Below are 21,405 nucleotides of genomic sequence, written 5' to 3'. Positions count from 1 at the left end.
CTTTGTCTTTTTATTGTGAAATAAGGATGCCATAATGCTCCTCAAACATCTTCTTGAACGATATTTGGGGATTTCTTGGCAGGTTGAATTGCAGTTCCCAGTAGACAGCAGCTAATTTGGTTTTTATAATGAATTATACGACTTTTCGGGATTATGGGAAATCTGGATGAAGGTGGCCCTCCCTTTTCCCTTTTCCCTTTCCCCTTTTCCCATTTCCCTGTCTTTTTCCCCCCTCCCCCATTCCTCTTTTCTTGCATCTCAGTGTCAGTGTCAGCAGTACGGTTGTGCGGAGAAGGCAGGGAGGCAGGACTGGACTGTTAATGACGTTGTTGATGTGTTCTGGCTGGTTTGCTGGCTGCAGTAATCCTGCCTGCTGGACGGACAACCCTGATCTAATTTAGCTTCCTCTCCTCAACAGCAGTCACATGATGCAGCATGGCAGCTGTATTAGCCTAACAAACGCCACATCATTCTCCGGAGAGAGAGAGAGAGAGAGAGAGAGAGAGAGAGAGAGAGAGAGAGAGAGAGAGAGAGACAGAGAGAGAGAGAGAGAGAGAGAGAGAGAGAGAGAGAGAGAGAGAGAGAGAGAGAGAGAGAGGAAAAAGAAGGACAGTTTAAAAGGACTGCAAAGTCATTTCACAGGAACTGATAAAACTGGTGTAGTTAGGTGATTTTGCTGCAATATTTCTAAAGAAATAAAAAAAACTAATCAACTAAACTGTATTTTGATTATCAAAACAGAAACTCTGCATATACACTATGAAAAAAAATATTTAATTTAATATTTATAGTATAAGGTATTGATAATGTTTGCAACATGTCTGCAAAAATACATACCAGCCAAATTTTTGGAATAAATATTTTATTTCATTTTATTTTAATCTGTTTTTACTCCAAAATGTATTTATTTTTATTTTATTTTTTACTTATACAACATACCACTGATATTTATTTTTGTTTTATCTGTTTCTACATGAAAATGTATTTATTACGAAATTAGTTTTTTTAATTTATTTTATTTTACTTATAGAACATACTTTGAATTCAGAATATAATTATATATTATCACTGATATTGATTCTCTATTAATGGTAAATTTATATTTTATATATATTAAAATGATTATGAAAAAAAAAAAAATAATTTAATAATTATAGTATAAAGTGTTGATAATGTTTGCAACATGTTTGCAAAATACATATATGCCAAACTTTTGACATAATTATTTTATTTTATTTTATTATATTTTATTTTATTTTATTTTATTGTATTTTAATCAGTTTTTACACCAAAATTAGTTTGTTACTAAATTTTTTTTTTTTTTTTTTTTTTTACCTATACAACATACTTTGAATTAGTATGAGTATAATTACATATTATCATTGTTTATTTTATTTTATTTTATTTTATTTTATTATTATTATTATTAGTGTTTTAGTTTTTTATCTGTTTCTACACCAAAATTTATTACAATTTTATTTATTTATTTATTATTTTTTATTTTTTTATTTTTTTACTTATACAACATACTTTGAATTCAGAGTATAATTATATATTATCACTGATATTTATTTTCTATTAATGGTAAATTTATTTTTTTAAATGAATATGAAAAATAAATTAATTAATAATTATAGTATAAGGTGTTGATAATGTTTGCAACATGTCTGCAAAATACATATAGGCCAAACTTTTGAAATAATAATAATAATATTTTTTTTATCTGTTTCTACACCAAAATTTGTTTATTACAAATTGTTTGTTTATTACATTGTTTATTAGTTTATTTTACTTATACAACATACTTTGAATTCAGAATATAATTGCATATTATCATTGTTAATTTTTTTTTTAATTTTATTATTTTTTTGTTTGTTTGTTTTATCTGTTTCTACACCAAAATGTATTTATTACAATTTTTTGTTTTACTTTACTTATACAACATACTTTGAATTCAGAATATAATTATATAATATCACTGATATTTATTTTATATTCTTTCAATGGTAAATTTAAAAAAGAATACGACAAAATTATTTTATTTGACAATAGTGTAAGGTATTGATAATGTTTGCAACATTTCTGCAGAAATACATACTGGCTAAACTTTTTGAATAATTATGATTTTTTTTTAAATGATGTTTCTTAAGTCTTTTAACATCATTAAGACTGCATTTATTTGGTCAAAAATACAGGAAAAACTGTCATATTTTGGAATATTATTACATTTTAAAATCACACTTTTCTATTAGAAAATATTTAAAAAATATAATTTATTCCTGTGATGGCAAAGCTGATTTTGTATATAGCGTATATATTTATCACATTAAATAAACCAAACATTCGTTGTATTATTAAGTATGTAGGTCAGGTTATTACAGCCTTTTCATGACTTAAACCTTTTCACAGTGTATTTTTGCTAGCAAAGTCTGTGGAGTTATTAAACGGATCCATCATATCATTCACAGCAGTCCGTGTTGGAAAGCTACATACTGAATATTTAGATGACGCAGTGCTGCTTTCCTCAGAGTAATAGTCAGAGCTATGAGCATCTGGCGTTGTGCCACTGCTAAAGATTTGGCCGCTAATAATTCATCAGATCACACTCTCCCACACCAATCTCCTGACTGCGTATGTTGGAAAATGAGATTCTTTACCTTGCCTTCCTTACTCTCTCCTATATTGCATGTTGGATAAAAAAGCGTGCGCAAGAAGTAAATACAAATAGCTTTAAGCCAGCAAGAATTCCCAAAAAATCATTTGTTCTCTATTATATAATCCATTATGCAATACAAAGGCAGTTTCTCAGACTCTTCGGGGAATTCTTGGCCCAAATAGTGGATGAAAGAAGAATTGTATGCAGTATTTATACATAAAATTTGAATAAATAAAATTAAACAGTATATAATATATACTATATTAGTTCTGTTATTCTAGTTCTGACTATTATACAACCTCTCATAGCAAAAAAGTGTCTTTATTTACATGTCTTGCTTATGACAGGCCACAGAGACTCTGTCATTTCTCAGAGAAAAATAATGAGAACATAAACAAGTTGATAGGATGCTTCTGAGCCAAACTCTTGTGTGGCTGGCAGAGGGGCTGAAAACTGTGATGAACTTAGTGTCAAGTTAATTACACTAGGCTGTGATTAATTTCACCAGGCTGTCACCAAACTCCACTATGGCTGTCAGCGACTTTCTCATCTTTTCTGCATAGAGTTGGGTTTGTGGTGTGAGATGTATATTGTGCTTTGATTATAATGCTTGAATATGATTTTTAATGTATTTAATAAAAAAAAAAAAAGAATTTTTAGTGGCACAAAATGTCTTTTTTTGTAGAGGGATAAAATTCAACATTTCTGTCAGCATTCATCCTTAGCAAATAATGATTTAAAGAAATAGTTCACCCAAAATAAACATTTTGTTGAGTATTTACTCACCCTCAGGCAGTTCAAGATGTGGATGGGTTTGTTTCATCATCAGAACATATTTGGAGAAATTTAGCATCTCTTGCTCACCAATGGATCATCTGCAGTGAATGGGTGCCGTCAGAATGACAGTCCAAACAGCTAATCCAAACATCACAATAATCCGCAAGACTCCATCGAGTCCATCAATTAACGTCTTGTGAAGTGAAAAGCTGCAGGTTTGTAAGAAACAAACCTATTACTCTGACGGCACCCATTCACCACAATGGATCCATTGGTTAGCAACTACATTTCAGTTGCGTTGCTGTGTATGCAGGATTTCATCAAAAATATCCTAATTTGTGTTCTGAAGACGAACAAAGGTCTTACGGGTTTGGAACGACATGGGGGTGATAATTAATGACTGAATTTTATTTTTTGGTTGAACCTTTTGTGAGTTTATCATTATGAATTAACTGTTATCATTTTCCTTAGATGGAATTTCAACACCTTTTTGTATTTCTTAGAAGAAAGTATAATACTTTTAGATACAGTTGAGGTCAAAAGTTTACATACACCTGCAGAAACTGCAAAATGTTAATTATTTGACAGAAATAAGAGGGATCATACAAAATGCATGTTATTTTTTATTTAGTACTGACCTGAATAAGATATTTCACATAAAAGATGTTTACATATTAGTCCACAAGAGAAAATAATAGTTGGATTTATAAAAATGACCCTGTTCAAAAGTTTACATCCCCTTGATTCTTAATACTGTGTTGTTACCTGAATGATCCACAGCTGTATTCTTTTTATTATTCTTTTGTGTGTGTGTGTGTGTGTGTGTGTGTGATAGTTGTTGATGTGTCGATTGTTTGTCCTGAACAGTTAAACTGCCCGCTGTTCTTCAGAAAAATCTTTCAGGTCCCACAAATTCAGTTTTTTCAGCATTTTTGTGTATTTGAATCCTTTCCAACAATGACTGTATGATTTTGAGATCCATCTTTTCACACCCAGAGCAACTGAGGGACTCATATGCAGCTATTACAGAAGGTTCAAATGCTCACTGATGCTCCAGAAGGAAACACGATGCATTGAGCAAGGGGGTGAAAACTTTTGGAATTTGAAGATCAGGGTAAATTTAACTTATTTTGTCTTCTGGGAAACATGCAAGTATCTTATATAGCTTCTGAAGGGCAGTACAAAATGAAAAAAAAAAAGATATTTAAGCAAATTAAAAAAAAGTACACATCTTCATTCTGTTCAGAAGTTTTCACCCCCCGGCTCTTAATGCATTGTTTCCTTCTAGAGCATCAGTTAGGGTTTGAAACTTCTGGAATAGTTGCATATGAGTTCCTCAGTTGTCCTCAGTGTGAAAAGATGGATCTCAAAATCATACAGTTATTGGAAAGGGTTCAAATACACAAAAATGCTTAAAAACCAAAGAATTTGTGGAACCTGAAGGATTTTTCTAAAGAACAGTGAGAAGTTTAACTGTTCAGGACAAACAAGGGACTCATGAACAACTATCACTAAACAAAAAAACATTCAGGTAACAACACAGTATGAAGAATCAAGTGTATGTAAACTTTTGAACAGTTCAGCTATTATGTTCTTATTATTTTCTTTCTCTCACTAAGCCACAACATAAGAGAAAATGATCACAGAATATTTTTCATTCAGATATATCTATTTTTACCAGTGTGATATGGTGTCTGTGGTTATATGTCAGGTCTTTTTATCCGTACAAAACCGTGTTTTTATGCTGCATCTTAAAATATAGTGTTCAAGTAGTTAAAACGGTGTTTGGTTTGTGACAGCTGCCTGTAGGCAGGGCTCTTGAAGAGCAATGCTGCAATGCATTAACCACCTAGAGAGACAGCGTGACATCATTTTTGACACAAATGGGTATCTATGGTCGCCATTAGCCAAAAAATCTCTCAAACTGCCGTTACCATGGACACATTGGTTCTCGGTTCCAAAAACGTGCTTTAGAAACTTTCAGCTCGGAGCATATCTTGGCGGATTAAAATCACATGGTTTAGTGTCTAAACATTGTTTAGTGGACTGAAATAATTAGATTTTACTGCACTTGGTGTAGAAACAGTTTTCACTGAGAAATGTACTCATAACACATTAAATTGAAGGCTAGATTTTAAAGTAGAAAGACTAAAGAAGGGTTTTTCCACACCCCTCATAGAAAGCATGTTTTGGTGTACCTCACCCCCTTCTGCTTTGACCATCTGCTGTACAACCAACTCTACAGCTCTGACTGTCCATGCACATAATCCATAGGTGAATCAAAGATGCATATGGACCTTTGAGTTCATCATTTCAGATTATTATTCCACTGTTAGTCCAGTGTTGAGGTTTCAAAAAAGGTTGCATTTATTCACCCAAAAGGCTTTTAAAAGCCTTTTTATTGGGGATTAAAAGAGTGAAGGTCAGTTCTGACTGTAGAACATGGCACTTTTAACTTTCTGTTTTCACTTTCTGTCTGTGGCTCCATGGGGTGCTGCAGGAGGAATTCATTTTTCAATCATTGTGTTTCCTGCTCCTGTGTGAGTCATGTTAGTCTTTATTTTTATGGGTTTTTTTTTTTTTAACAATGACACTTTAACCTTTACCAGCGCATGTCAACATGGTTAAAGAGCGGACTTCTTCAGGGCAGCCTTGTGGGTTGAAGCATTCAGTCGTAAAATCTCAGCAGCTTTCAGAACACAATGGCCTCTGGTAGCACTTTGTGTACCTGGTCCAATCGTAAAAATATAGTGCTTTTTACCAACGGCTCTACTGCTGCATTAACCGGGGTTGCTTACTACCACACCGAGGGGGAATATATTTAATGTGTGTGTGTGTATGTTTGTATTTTTTTTAATATATAGTTTCCTTTTTTTATTTAAAGGTAAATATTATAATAATAATAATTAGTAATGTAATAATCATTTTTAGGCTATTTGGCTTTGATTTGATTGAAGACATTAAACTAGGGTTTAATAATAAAATATTTGTAATATGATATATAAATATTATATAAAAGTATATAATCGTGTATAATTTTTCTATGTATTTATTTATTTTAATTCATTTTTAGGCTATTTGGCTTTGATTGGAGACATTGAACTTGACATTAATAATAAAATAATTTTGATATATTTTATTAATACTATATAATCATATAAAAATATCACACACACACACACACACACACACACACACTATATATATATTTTTTTTTTTATTATTAATTTCTTTGGCTTTACTTTAATTGAAGACATTGAACTAGGGTTTAATATTTTTCTGTGATTTTTTTTTTTTTTGTGATTTTAATCATTAACACTGACAAAAATAATCACTCAAACACAGTTACACTCCACACAAAAATAATTTGACACATTCCCGTCATGCTATCACACAAAACCCAGGTGGCCGGAACTTTATGCCTGTCTGGTTTTAATTTCCCATAATCCTCAAAGTAAAAGACAGGAAACAACTGAGACGGTCACCACCCACTGTGATTCATTTGTGGCTGATTTATTATAAAACATAATTTATTGCCTCCCTTTGGCCTCCAGGTATACTTGTTGATTGAAGAGACCATTTTATTTCTAAAATTGAATTGTGAATCATTTACATTTTTTTAGGCTTAACTTAAATACAATTTATATCAGCCTTCACTTATTAGAGAACTCTAATGTGTTATATCACAATGAGCCATTGGCATACCTTGTTTTCTGCAGTGCTTTGGGATTGAAGCCACACACACACACACACACACACACACACACATTGAGTGCCTTGGCCTTCTCTAATCCTGCATTTTCCCGTGGAGAGCTGCGGCTCTTGCATAGTTAATGAGCATGGTTTTCCTGGGTGGTGAGGGAAAAAGAAGAGAACAGGAGAAGGAGAGGGAGTGACTCCAGGTTTAACCCTTTCCTCATGTCGCAACATTGGAGAATCATATATTATTTTACCAAAATAAGAGAGATCATACAAACATATACATATAGTCCACAAGAGAAAATAATAGTTGAATTTATAAAAATGACCCCGTTCAAAATTAGACATACACTTGATTCTTAATACTGTGTTGTTACCTGAATGATCCACAGCTGTGTTTTTTTGTTTAGTGACAGTTGTTCATGAGTCCCTTGTTTGTCCTGAGCAGTTAAACTGCCTGCTGTTCTTCAGAAAAATCCTTCAGGTCCCACAAATTATTTGGTTTTCCAGCATTTTTGTGTGTTTGAAACCTTTACAACAATGACTGTATGATTTTGAGATCCATCTTTTCACACTGAGGACAACTGAGGGACTCATATTATCTATTACAATAGGTTCAAATGCTCACTGAAGCTTCAGAAGGATAAATGATGCATTAAAAGCTGGGGTGTGAAAACTTTTGAACAAAATGGAGGTGTACATTTTTCTTATTTTGCCTAAATATTATATTTTTTCATTTAGTACTGGCCTTCAGAAGCTACAGAATATACTTACATGTTTCCTAGAAGACAAAACAGGTTAAATTTACCTTATTTTATAAATTCCAAAAGTTTTCACCCCCCGGCTCTTAATGCATTGTGTTTCCTTTTGAAGCATCAGTGAACCTTCTGTAATAGTTGCATATGAGTCCCTCAGTTGTCCTCAGTGTGAAAAGATGGATCGTACAATCATACAATATATATCATACATATTCATAATGTATATTTGCACACTCAACTGTGATTGGTCTTCCTTTACATATTTATTTGCATATTGAATTAGGATTGGCTTTTTTGTAGTTGTATTTGAAGTTGTAAACATCTATAAACATTTGCAAAAGCAGCTCAAATCTATCTATCTATCTATTTATGCACTGCAAACAATACTATTTCTTTGTGAAAGTGCAAATCTAGTTTATTTTATGGCCTTCGTAATTTTAGATAACAAAAATTGAAATGAGCTGCGAACTGAAAAAACACTTTGCATCTTTAAAATTGCTTTTTGGCCAATGGTTTTGGTGATATGTGTTGAATTCCGTTCTGAATGTGGATTAAACATTTAAATGATTTTTATTCTCCTCACTGACTCATTGTTTTCTCACAAATTAATATTACTTTGTCTTTTTCTATCTCTTTCACTCTGGCAGTGCTGGATATGACGCCGTCCTGGACAGAAATGTGGCCATTAAGAAACTCAGCAGACCTTTTCAGAACCAGACTCACGCCAAGAGAGCATACAGGGAGCTGGTGCTTATGAAATGTGTCAATCACAAAAACGTAAGTGCCAGATCTCAATATCTGTCAGCCGTTGTCCCACTAGATGGCAAATGCTGCTAATAACCATTTCCTTTGAGACAAAAAGCAGACTCAGAAAGCTAATCCCCCCATTGTGTTATTGGGGAATAATGACTCTGAGAAACTTTAATAGCTAAAAAATAGTATTTTCAGGCCTATTTACTGTAATATGCAATATTCTGTTTATACGGCTGCCATATTGAAAATTACCATACATATCTTGCACAGCACACAAACCTCAGACCAAGAGACAGCGAGATTAGTAGCATTAGATGATGAATGACAAAGTAAGAGAGAAAGGCAGTAATATTGTTCAAAGACAGAGAGGAAACACTTTTTGGCAACCGAACAGTTCACAATGCTGCTGCTGCCCAGATCTCCTGTCCTCGTCCTCGCTCTCTCTTTCTCTCTGTCTCTCTCTGAGACTCGGGTTATAAAGGACAGCTGGGACGTGACAGACATACAAATGTGGGTTTTTTTTTATCATCCTCACCTCTTATCGACTGTTGACAGTCGTTTTATGGATCTTCAAGCCTCTTTTCAAGGAAAATAACATGGGCAAAGTATACCCACATATGCTAAATGAGAAGTTAAAGGAGCAGTTTGACAGTTCGGACATTATTTAGTTATCTTGGTGTCATTCGATAGCTGTTTGCTGTTATTTATCCTCTGAAAAAAAAAAAAAAACTAAATAAATATTTTATTTTAATGTGATGTATAATAGTTTTTGTTAATATTTAAAATTAGATTTTATTATTGTGTCTTCTGTTTTCATTTTCATTTTAGTTACAGTTTTAGTTTTGTTGTGTTTTTGTCATTTTATTTAGTTTTTTTATCATTTCTATATAGTATTTTTTTTTTTTTTACATTTTATTTATTTGTTTATTTTATTTCATATTGCCTTGGAAACTAGCTGAAATAAAATATGCTTTTTATTTTTTTATTTTGTTTTATTTCAAGTCTTATTTTATTTTATTCCAAGTTGCAGAATGTTTATAATTTCAGTTAACTACATAACACTGAAATAAAAAATAAATACTTGTTTATATTTTTAAATATGTATTTGTATACTTTTTTTTAGTTAAAAATGTCATATAATGACTCAAAAAAATTGTAATGTCAAGAAAATGTAATGTTTTTTACTGAACTATTCTTTTTATAATTAATCCAATGGATCATTATAATATAACTTCATGATTTCTTTCTCTTCTTTTCTCCTCCAGATCATCAGCTTATTAAATGTCTTCACACCACAGAAGTCTTTAGAGGAATTCCAAGATGTGTAAGTAACATTTGGAGATTTTTGCAGCTTTGCAGCTAATGTTAAAACAACAATCATAGGTCTGGCATTGAAATCTGATTGGATCAGTCAAAAGTTTTTGAACAGTAAGATTTTTAATGATTTTGAACAAGTCTCTTCTGCTCACCAAGCCTGCATTTATTTGATCCAAAAAATATTTCAAAATGTTACTGCAACAACAGTAACATTTTAAAATATTTGTACTATTTAATTAAATGTTTTCTCGAATTTGCTCCTAAAAAAACATTTAATATTATGATGTTGTTAAAAACAGCTCAGTAGAATTTTTTTTAGCTTTCTTTGATGAATAGAAAGTTCAGAAGAACAGCATTTATCTGAAATGGAAATATTTTGTAATATTATAAATGTCTTTATCATCACATTTGATCAATTTAAAGCATCCTTTCTAAATAAAAGTCTTCGTTTCTAAAATTCCTCAAGCCAACCTACAAAAGAAATATATCATCAGAAAGACAATAGGACATTTATTGCTGAAAGTGCTTGCATATAAACATTAATAATGTAAATGTTTTGATGTAGTATATGCAATACTTGTATAAACATTTGCTGAAAAACAATGCATAGTCTGCTACAGTAAGGTGATTTATGATATTTCAGGTTAATTACAGCATGCCCCATGGTGTTTGAGCTTATGCAGGGTTTCGATACAATGTTGCAGAGTGAGGGTGATCTATCACCTGCAGTCGTTAATGCGACCACTTTCTGGTTGGTCCCTGACACTTGAATCGCGTGCCGCCCATGTCTTAATTTATTCTGCACACTGTGTGGACTTAATCTAGAGCAGGATCAATATGTCAAGTATGAAATGTCTGCTCAGTCAAAGCCGGATCATTGAAGTGTTAGGATTAATGGGACGGGAGCTCATGCAGAGTAAATTATTAGAAATTAGCAAACTAGCTTCAGAATTGTGGTCAGACAAAATCTAAAACAAAATCTGAAACTAGTTTCAGGACTCATGAACAAATATCACAAAAAAAACAACAACACAGTATTAAGAATCAAGGGTATGTAAACTTTTGAACTGGGTCATTTATATAAATTCAAGTATTATTTTCTCTTGTGGACTATATGTAAATGTCTTTTATGTGAAATATCTTATTCAGGTCCTCTTATTTTAGGGAAAATAATTAACAGTTTGCAGATTCTGAAAGGGGGATGTAAACTTTTGACGTCAACTGGACAATATTTACATACTACCCCATAGTAAACTTCCTATATACTTCAGCTTTGCATCACAGCAATAAATTATATTTTAAAATATATTAATATAGAACACCATTATTTTAAACTGTAATAATATTTCACAGTATTACATTTTTTCTGTATTTTTGATCAAATAAATGAAGCCTTGATGAGCATATAAGAAGAAAAAATATTAAAAACCGTACTGATCCCAAACTTTCGAGCTTTTGGTTAATTTGTAAATATCACAGTACAGTGATTAATTGATTAATAGATTAGATGCCACTACTATATACAGTATATAGTGCACTTTCATTGATTGAGGGTTAACTTTCTGTTTTGGACATTCATATAACAAAATAAATTGCAAATATGACATTTAATCCATAAATGTGCAGCCATGGTTTTTGAGCACTCAGCAGAATGCGATTGACTGTTACTATTCCATTCACCAACTTGCTGACTGTCATCAACCGACAAGTATTTTCTCTGCATAAGTGGTTTTAAAGATCCACATCGATCCACGGCAGCCTCTTTTGTGCATTAAGAAAGACTGAATGAAGCCATGCCAATGTAATATGACAGAATCACAGGGACAGTCACTGTAGCTGTTGTCCTGCCTGTGAAATTCTCATTTTCTTTCTTCCTTTTTCTCCAGTTACCTGGTCATGGAGCTGATGGATGCAAACCTTTGCCAGGTGATTCAGATGGAACTGGACCACGAGAGGATGTCCTACCTGCTGTACCAGATGTTGTGTGGAATCAAACACCTGCACTCAGCTGGAATCATCCACAGGGTGAGAAACATGAATACACAGAGCGGGATCAATAAATGATGACAGGATTTGAATTTAGAATGAACCAGAATTCATCCCTTGCTGGAAGAATCTATTTTGTTAATATGAATAATCAATAAAAGCTGAACTCCTACCAAAAGTCTTCTTGGCATCTCACCGTGACCCATATTTTACTTTAAGGATCTGAAACCTAGCAATATTGTGGTGAAATCTGACTGTACGCTGAAGATCTTGGATTTTGGGTTGGCAAGAACCGCCGGCACTAGCTTTATGATGACGCCATACGTGGTGACGCGGTACTACAGGGCCCCGGAGGTCATCCTGGGCATGGGCTACAAGGAGAACGGTAAACCAATCATAAGGCTGCATGCAGATCGACCAACACTTGTAAACAACACTATAATCTTGGGTTTTATTGGAGTTTAAATGGAGTTTTGTGCCCTTATCTGCTAGCCATTTTAATATTTACTGGTGCATTTAAGTCCTTCTGGGAAGTTTCTATTTATGAGTTGGGAAGTCTGAAAAAACTGAAAATTACCCCATGATTTACTCACCCTCAATCCATTCTAGGTAAACAGATGAGGTCAAAAGTTTACATACACCTTGCAGAATCTGCAAAGTCTTAATTATTTTACCAAAATAAGAGGGATCATACAAAATGCGTGTTATTTTTTATTTAGTACTGACCTGAATAAGATATTGTACTTAAAATGCATTTACATATAATCCACAAGAGAAAATAATAGTTGAATTTGTAATTGACCGTTTAAAAATTTAAATACACTTGATCCTAATGCTGTGTTGTTACCTTATAGATCCACAGCTGTGTTTTGTTTAGCGATAGTTGTTCATGAATCCCTTGTTTGTCCTGAACAGTTAAACTGCCCGCTGTTCTTCAGAAAAATCCTTTGGTTCTACAAATTCTTTGGTTTTTCAGCATTTTTTGTGTATTTGAACCCTTTCAAACAACCAACAACCAACCCTTTCAGTATGATTTTGAGATCCGCCTTTTCACGCTGAGGACAACTGATGGACTCATAAGCAGCTATTACAGAAGGTTCAAACACTCACTGATGGTCCAGAAGGAAATATGATGCATTAGGAGCCAGGGGTGAAAACTTTTGAACAAAATGGGGATGAGTACATTTTTCTTATTTTGCCTAAATATCATTTTTTTTTTTTCATTTAGTACTGGCCTTCAGAAGCTCCAGAAGATACTTACATGTTTCCCAGAAGACAAAATTAGTTCAATTTACTCTGATCTTCAAATTCAGAAAGTTCTTAATGCATCGTGTTTCCTTCTGGAGCATCAGTGAGCGTTTGAACCTTCTATAAAAGTTGCATATGAGTCCCTCAGTTGTCCTCAGTGTGAAAAGATAGATCTCAAAATCATACAAATACACAAAAATGCTGAAAAACCAAAGAAATTGTGGGACCTGAAAGATTTTTCTGAATAACAGCAGGCAGTTTAACTGTTCAGGACAAACAAGGGACTCATGAACAACTATCACTAAACAAAAAAACACAGCTGTGGATCATTCAGGTAACAACACAGTATTAAGAATCAAGGGGATGTAAACTTTTGAACAGGGTCATTTATATAAATTCAACTATTATTTTCTCTTGTGGACTATATGTAAACATATTTTATGTGAAATGTCTTATTCAGGTTAGTACTAAATAAAAAAGCCCTCCTATTTTAGTAAAATAATTAACATTTTGCAACTGTAGTTGGGCAATATTTACATACTACCCATAGTAAACTTCCTATATAGGCTACTTCAGAAATTAGTTACAAATAATGTTAAATGATGACATTTATGTATAGTTGACACTGCAAGTGTGTTCAAATGAGTAGCCTATTTAGATAAACGTTAGTACTTAGATTTCTAACCTGCTGTTCATTTTCGGAACTACTAACAGATTTCACTGCTTGAAAGTTCAAATAACTCATTAATACACTAAGGATCAAAATATTAGTGTGTATATTTAGAGTATGGGGGAAGCAGAGAGAGGTCAGGATATGGATTTCCTGCCACAAACGGCCCTCCCCGAGGTCTGTCCCCAGCTCTAACTTTGATCTGAGCCGTTGTGGAATAATCGTTTGTCTAATTACAGAACATGTGTGGCAGATACCGCAGATATAATTAGCCATAGCCAGAGTGAGACAGCTCACATTGGTCTTTCTCAATCTTTCTCACTCCCTCGTGACTGTTTGTGCTAACACTAACCTCTCTTTTTCTTTCTTTCGCTCTCTTTCCTGCTTCTGTGCCTGCAGTGGATATTTGGTCAGTTGGTTGCATCATGGGAGAAATGGTGCGCCACAAAATCCTATTCCCCGGCAGGGATTGTATCCTTCATCAGTGGGTCCAAACTGGCTCGATTTTACTAGCCAATAAGAAATGATCAGTTAAAACATCAGGTTTTGATTTTGTGGTCCACATTGACCTGACTGGACCAGTGTTCATCTATCCAGGCATAACTAATCAACTAAGTCTATAGGTTTTGCTCAGGTTTTCTTATTTTAGGTGTAGCTTAAAGATCCAAATAGTGTTTGAATCTCTTTTTTGCATTTTATAACCCTCGCACTTTCCCTCATTCTCTTCAGTTCTTTGAATATTGAAGATTTTGTTCATTAGGATGCTGTGGGATCATTGTCTGCTGTGTTTTTTAGTCTGATGTGGAGGCCTTGCACCTTTTCTCGGCGTGCTGTAGTCTATCGTCCCTTAATGGCAAGCGGTTCTTGCTTAATTGGCATTTAGAGACGGTGGAACTAGTGAAATAATGGCACAGTCTCCTTCTCCAGTCACTCATTAGGTTGAACTTTACGTGTTTATTTAGTGATTTTGCTTTCGGCTGCTGTTTTGGAGTGTTCTGTGATGGTGAGGAATCCTAGAGAGTTAAATTGTAGTTATACTTAGTTAGTTACAGAGGAGCAGTGCTTGTTTTCTGCTCTCCAAACTGCAATTAAGGTATTGATTCTTTAGACTAAGCTTGGCTTATTTGGGCCTTTTTAAAAAGTCATTAACACATGCCTGAATGAACTTCTTTGCTGTGCTGTTTTATCGATAACTCTTACATAGTCAACATCTACAGGGTGTACTTTACCAAAGCCTGAAACACTAATATGTGACCCTGGACTACAAAACCAGTTTTAAGTAGCACGGAAAAATACAGTGTATAAGTCAAAATGATCTATTTGTTTTTTATGCCAAAAATCATTAGGATATTAAGTAAAGATAATGTTTCATGAAGCTATTTTTTCAATTTCCTATTGTAAATATATCACAACTTTATTTCTATGCATTCCTAAGAACTTAATTTGGACAACAAAGGCGATTTACTCAATATTTAGATTTTTTTGCACCCTCAGACTCCAGATTTTCAAATAGTTGTATCTCAGCCAAATATTGTTCTATCCTAACAAACCATACATCAATGGAAAGCTTATTTATTCATTATTTTAATGACTCTAATGACTGGTTTTGTGGTTCAGGGTCACATATAAGCATTTAACATCTTCTCTGCACCTGATATGCACGTACGTTTTCTGCTAACCTCTTTTAGATTCTTAACATAGACGGCTCTAATCTCTTCGTTTAATAATAAATTAGAATACTTAATACTTCAATATGAAGGACTGTGTTATCTCTCTCTGCCAGAGTGAGTTCATATTTGAGATTTTGAATGAAATGCAGTCATTGATGGATAATCTTTTAAATGTCACATTCACTATTCTCAGTCAGTACTCTTTATAAATCTGTTCAGCTGCCTGACTAGATAGCATTTTAAAGTACTGTATAAAATACCTTCTTTTGGCACATTTCAGTGGCAGGTTTGTAGGTATGCAAAGGATATTCTAAACTTTGTGAAAGCATGAATCCATCAATCCAAACTTTAATGGAATCAATTGAATCAAGAGATCTGAGATGCTTATGTAGTGTTCTAAATCAGGTTATTATATTGAAATATAGAGTGCATGTGTGGTTTTATGTGGTATATTGAGTGTCTTGATTGTATGTTGCATGCGCTGTAGTGGACATGTGGTCTGTAGGCTGTATCTTTGGGGAAGTTATAAGAGGAACAGTGCTGTTTCCAGGGACAGATCGTATCCTTCCCGTCTGTCCGTTCTCCACTCCTCACTGCTGTCTCCGTTCATATTTTACTTGCCAAATATGACCTAATATTTAGGGGTTGAAGTGCGTAGCGCTGAAACCCGATTTTAGAATGGCCAAGGATCAGCAATTTCCAAGTAAAAACTGATTGTGCAGAACAAACCGCAAGTCGTAGAGAGTTGAAACTTGGAGAGATGGTAGTACTCACACCACCGACAATGTCACCAAGGCTCGTCCCAATCGGCCTGACGGGGGCGCTACAGCGATCAAAAGCACAAAATCACTCATAATTCCTAAACTGTTAGTCGCAGGCTCAAGTGTCTTATGTAACTGGAATCCTTGACTTACGCCAGACAAAACACTTGCCATCATCGGAATTAATCGTAAGCTAAATTTTCAGGTATTTTGGATTATTTAAAAAAAAAACTACTTTTGCGAACTAGTCCTAGGTTTTTCGCCTAATCGGAACCAAACCATACAGGAAGATTCAATATCAATAATTATTATTATGAAATTATTATGAAAATCGCTGTGCACGGTGTTGGTCCAGGGTGCCACAAGTGTCTATAAAGACATTTGCGTATCTCAAAAGAACATGGCCGCCATTGGCCGATGAACGAAAAATGAAACTCGGTGGGCCTGTTTGACTCACAGCCCCAAAGGTCTGTAAGAAATTTTATAGAAATCAGCCACTGGCGATGTTGCATTTTTCAAGGGTGTAAACAATTGTAAATTGCATGGTTTTTCACGCATACATGCAATATTCATGTCATATAAACTCCTCATTGCAGACAACTTTCCCTCTAGAACCACTGATGTCAATCAAATTGTTTGTTAAATGATTGAGAAGATGTAAAAAAAAAAACTGCTTTTGCGAACTAGTCCTAGGTTTTTCGCTCAATCTGGCAAAAAAACACTGAGGTACAATTCTCTGGGCTTGACCACTTGGTGGTCCTATAAGAGGGAAAAAAACATAAAAATGGCAATAACTACGCAAACGTTTGGTCCAGAGTGCCACAAGTGTCTATAAGGACATTTACGTATGTCAAAAAAAAAATATGACCGCCATTGGCCGATGAAGTTTGAGCACCTATTAATGGAGGCCGATCAGAACGAAACTCAGTGGGCCTGTTTGACTCACAGCCCCAAAGGGTCTGTGAGAAATTTTAAAGAAATCAGTCACTGGAGATATCACATTTTTCAGAGGTTGTAAACTATTGTAAATTGCTTATACCCAATATTCATGTCATATGATAAAACTCCTCATTCCAGACTTTGCCTCTAGAACCACTGCTGTCAATCAAATTGTTTGTTAAATGATTGAGAAGATTGAAAAAAAAAATGCTTTTGCCAACTAGTCCTAGGTTTTTCACTTAATCTAGCAAAAAAACACTGAGGTACAATTCTCTGGATTCTCTAGGTCAATAATTATCAAAAAATGTTGAAATGTACCCTTTGGGAAGCTATAACGGGGTCATTTATAAAAAAGGGGCCTGTCCAAATATACCCAAAATCCTATAAAGCCTAAAGAAAAACTCAAAACTCGAAAAGAGGAAAAATCGAAAAGAGGAAAACATTCCAGGATTTTTCTCCATATAGTGGACTTCAATGGGAACCAATAAGTTGAAGGTCCAAATAGCAGTTTCAATGCAGCTTCAAAGTGCTCTACATGATCCCAGTTGATAAATAAGGGTCTTATCTAGCGAAATTATCGTCCATTTTCTAAAAAAAAAAATACTTTTTAACCACAAATGCTCATCTTGCACTAGCTCGGCCTAGTGTTTACAGTCAAACGCCCTTCACAAAAAAAGGTAAAACAATGATGTTGGGTGATTTTGCACAAAGTTGGAGGAGAAAATGAGATGGAGTTTTTCGCCCTACAGACGAAGAACTAAACGTGTGTGACCTTTCCAACGTGATTATGTAATGCGTGAAGTTGCAGATGTGCATCGCAGAGCTAGTGCAAGATGAGCCTTTGTGGTTAAAAAGTATCAAAATGTTTCTTTTTTTTAGAAAATGACCAATGGTTTCGCTAGATAAGACCCTTATTCCTCGGCTGGGATCGTGTAAAGCCCTTTCGAAGCTGCATTGAAACTGCAATTAGAACCTTCAACCTGCTGATCCCCATTGAAGTCCACTATATGGAGAAAAATCCTGGAATGTTTACCTGAAAAACCTTCATTTCTTTTCAACTGAAGAAAGACAGACATGAACATCTTGGATCACATGGGGGTGAGTAAATTATCAGGAAATTTCATTATGGAAGCGAACTAATCCTTTAAACGTGTGATACGGGCCAGACTTTGTGTTTTGGGCTGGAGGCGGTGGGCCGTTCCTGCAGGATGATGTAATGTGGTCCTGGCTGCCCTGGGCCCTTTGAACCAGAACCCCCCTTTGTGGGAATCATGAGAAGCCTGGGGAGCAAAGGCAGTCATGTGACTCCCCAGGGCTAACTGGGCTACCATGACAACATCTACTTCCCCCTTCTGTTGCTAGGCACCCATAGAGATGTCTTCAGGATCCATTCACTCCGGCCGGCTCAGACCTATATGCCGTAAACCATTCCCTTAAACGCCAATAATCAAGAGCGTTGAATGCCAGCAGTCTCTCTAACTCTCTCTCTCTCTCTCTCTCTCCATCCCTGGTTCTGCTCTAGCTGCCCTCATTTCCCACCGCTACACTTCTGTGATAATGACACCAATGAGGAGATTGCATCAAATAAATGCAGCTTTGGTAAACATAAGATACTTCATTTATTAAAAAAAAAAAAAAAACTAAACTTTTGACCAGTAGTGTAATCAAAAAGTAATAATTAATATAATATTTTTAATATTTATATTAATTTATTTATCACTCATAATATTAGGTCAGGCAGTCTGATAAGAATGGAGTGTGGGCCATTATGTGATAACAGACTAAGCAAGTGCTCACTTCTCAAGCGTGTGATGATAAATGTATTAAAGCATGGTCAGTCATCATGTCCATATCTGATCTTGTTTACACTGTCTAGAGTCCAGTAATGGTTTGTTTGAATAAGCATGTCTGCAGTCTCTTGAAACACTGACACTTAACAAAAACCTTCAGTGCTGCAATGACTTCCTTACTCACCGAGGACCAAAAAGCATTGTTTGTTTTGCAAGATTGTTTGTTTGCAGCACTACACAATTAGAATGCCTGTGAATTATTAAAAAATAATAGCATGGACTTCGGGCTGTGACTAACAAGTATTTTGGTAATCGAGTAATCGGATAACTGTAATACAATTTTTGAGGTATGCAAACAACAGCCTTTAAAATGATATAAAATACATATTTAATAGCAATGAAAATAGTTTTAAATAAAATAATAAAAGCAAGTTATTATATGGTTTTATTGAACAAAACTGAAAATACAATAATGTGCTATAAACAATAGAACTAATGTATATTATTTATTATATAAAAAGCCTGCAGAGGGCGCCAACAGCCTGACGATTGTTTTTATGGTTTCACAACGCGATTTAATCCTGGTTTATTATTGACTAAACAACATTAAATTCAAATTGCAACTTAATATATAATATTTGGTCATTTATTAACGACAGAAATGCTGCAGCCACGGTCATTTCTTGAATATGTGGACATCAAAACGTCTAAACTCAAGATTGAGGTATGAGCTTTTATTTTGAAATCGCGATGAACAGTTAACGTTAGCATATTGAGAAAGATGCTAATGTATTCTCCTGTGTTTGCGTTGGTTTATAAACGATTTACCTTACAAATCTGATGAAATGGCGTACTTTGTATTTCCAGATGACTGTTATAATATGCAGGGATGTAACGTTAGTTTAAGACGCTCCACACATGTAACGTTAAATGAAAACAGTTCGTGTGGAACAGCTTTTTGGTGCTTTATGCTATTTTTTGCCTTCGAAATTAACTCTTACAAAATTTCAATAAGAGTCTTATACCAGAATGTAAACACATAATAAAAAATAAGCAATAAATATTTTGTAATATTGGAATATTAGGTATTGGATCTTTAGAGTTTAATGTGAAGTAATTTTCCAAACACAAAAATTGTGATTCTCTTGATTGTAATGACTCAGCTGCTGATTTACCTCAAGTATCGTCAGTATCATTATCTTATATACTGATTTGGTTCCTTTCTGTTTACTCTGACAACAAATTCAGTCTCTGGGTCTAATTAGGACCCCTCAGAGTGTTTTAACGTTTACTGATTAAGCTTTTATTATCCTGGAGTGGAAGTGTAATCAAACTTTATTTCATTACCGATGGCATTTTTAGGCTCATAGCACTTGGTTTTATGTATGTCTTGTGTAATCTTATTACAATAACCACATTATGTCGTTATCTTCATTTTATACTCAATTTGATACTTTGTATGATGCTTAAACAGCCACCCAGGCTGTATGTAGGTGTTTTTTTCCGTGACTCCACCCACTTTCAGACATCGACCAATGGAATAAGGTTATAGAGCAGCTCGGCACGCCCTCTCCTGAGTTCATGAAGAAACTGCAGCCGACGGTCCGTAATTATGTGGAGAACAGGCCAAAATACGCCGGCCTGACCTTCCCCAAACTCTTCCCTGATTGCCTCTTCCCTGCAGACTCCGAGCACAACAAACTTAAAGGTAAGAGTGTGTATATGTTTAGTTGTGAGCGTGTTATTTGGCATACACATATTTGTGAAGTACTGTCGCATTTTCTGTGTGGAAAAAGTCTGGTCATATTTAACCTCATAAATAAAATAAAATAATGTATGTCAATAACTCACTAACTACATAAATAAATACATACATACTTTTTATATATTTTGTTTAAAGAAAACAAAGCCTACTTTTACCATTAGAATTTCCTCCATTTTCAGTCCAAAAAAAAAACAAAACAAAGAAATTCATATTGTGTAAAGAAAAATTTATTTTACGATCAGTTTTATTCATTCTCAATCTAAAATAAATAAATAAATAAATATAATTATAAAAAAGAATAAAAAGTAAATAATATAAATAGTAACCTATAAATAAATATATAAATAAAATTTTTACATTTAAATAAATTAAAAAATTTAATATAAAATAAAATGTAAATAAATACATACATGTTTTATGTAGATTAATGTAATATATTAATTTAATATAATAATTTAATTAAGCCTATTATGACCATTAAAATTTCCTCTATTCTTAATCAAAAAATATAATTATAACATAATATAAATATAATAGATTCATATATTGTAACTTTTTAAATATATTTTTTTTGTAAAAACAAAAAAGCTTATTTTGATGACCATTAGAATTTCAT

The 21,405-nt window shown here is 33.9% G+C and overlaps 1 protein-coding gene across 9 annotated transcripts in view; it reads left to right on the top strand.

The window, feature by feature from the left end:
* The window catches only part of mapk10 (mitogen-activated protein kinase 10), a 93,432-nt gene that overhangs the window by 44,860 nt on the left and 27,167 nt on the right, over positions 1–21,405 (top strand). For 7 of the 9 annotated variants that reach the window (XM_073824838.1, XM_073824836.1, XM_073824841.1 and 4 more), the window contains 6 exons: positions 8,538–8,667; positions 9,909–9,967; positions 11,847–11,985; positions 12,166–12,331; positions 14,264–14,335; positions 20,550–20,732. In XM_073824838.1, coding sequence (XP_073680939.1) covers positions 8,538–8,667; positions 9,909–9,967; positions 11,847–11,985; positions 12,166–12,331; positions 14,264–14,335; positions 20,550–20,732 — 749 coding nt within the window. Of the gene's footprint in view, positions 1–8,537; positions 8,668–9,908; positions 9,968–11,846; positions 11,986–12,165; positions 12,332–14,263; positions 14,336–16,021; positions 16,094–20,549; positions 20,733–21,405 lie in introns of all 9 variants that reach the window. The other 2 variants (XM_073824839.1, XM_073824837.1) reach the window with 1 other exon arrangement.

The sequence above is a fragment of the Garra rufa genome, chromosome 19 (genome assembly GCF_049309525.1).
Source record: "Garra rufa chromosome 19, GarRuf1.0, whole genome shotgun sequence".
Classification (NCBI taxonomy): Eukaryota; Metazoa; Chordata; class Actinopteri; order Cypriniformes; family Cyprinidae; genus Garra; species Garra rufa.
Note: the sequence above shows the minus strand (reverse complement) of the source record. Positions and strands in the feature narration are given on the sequence as shown.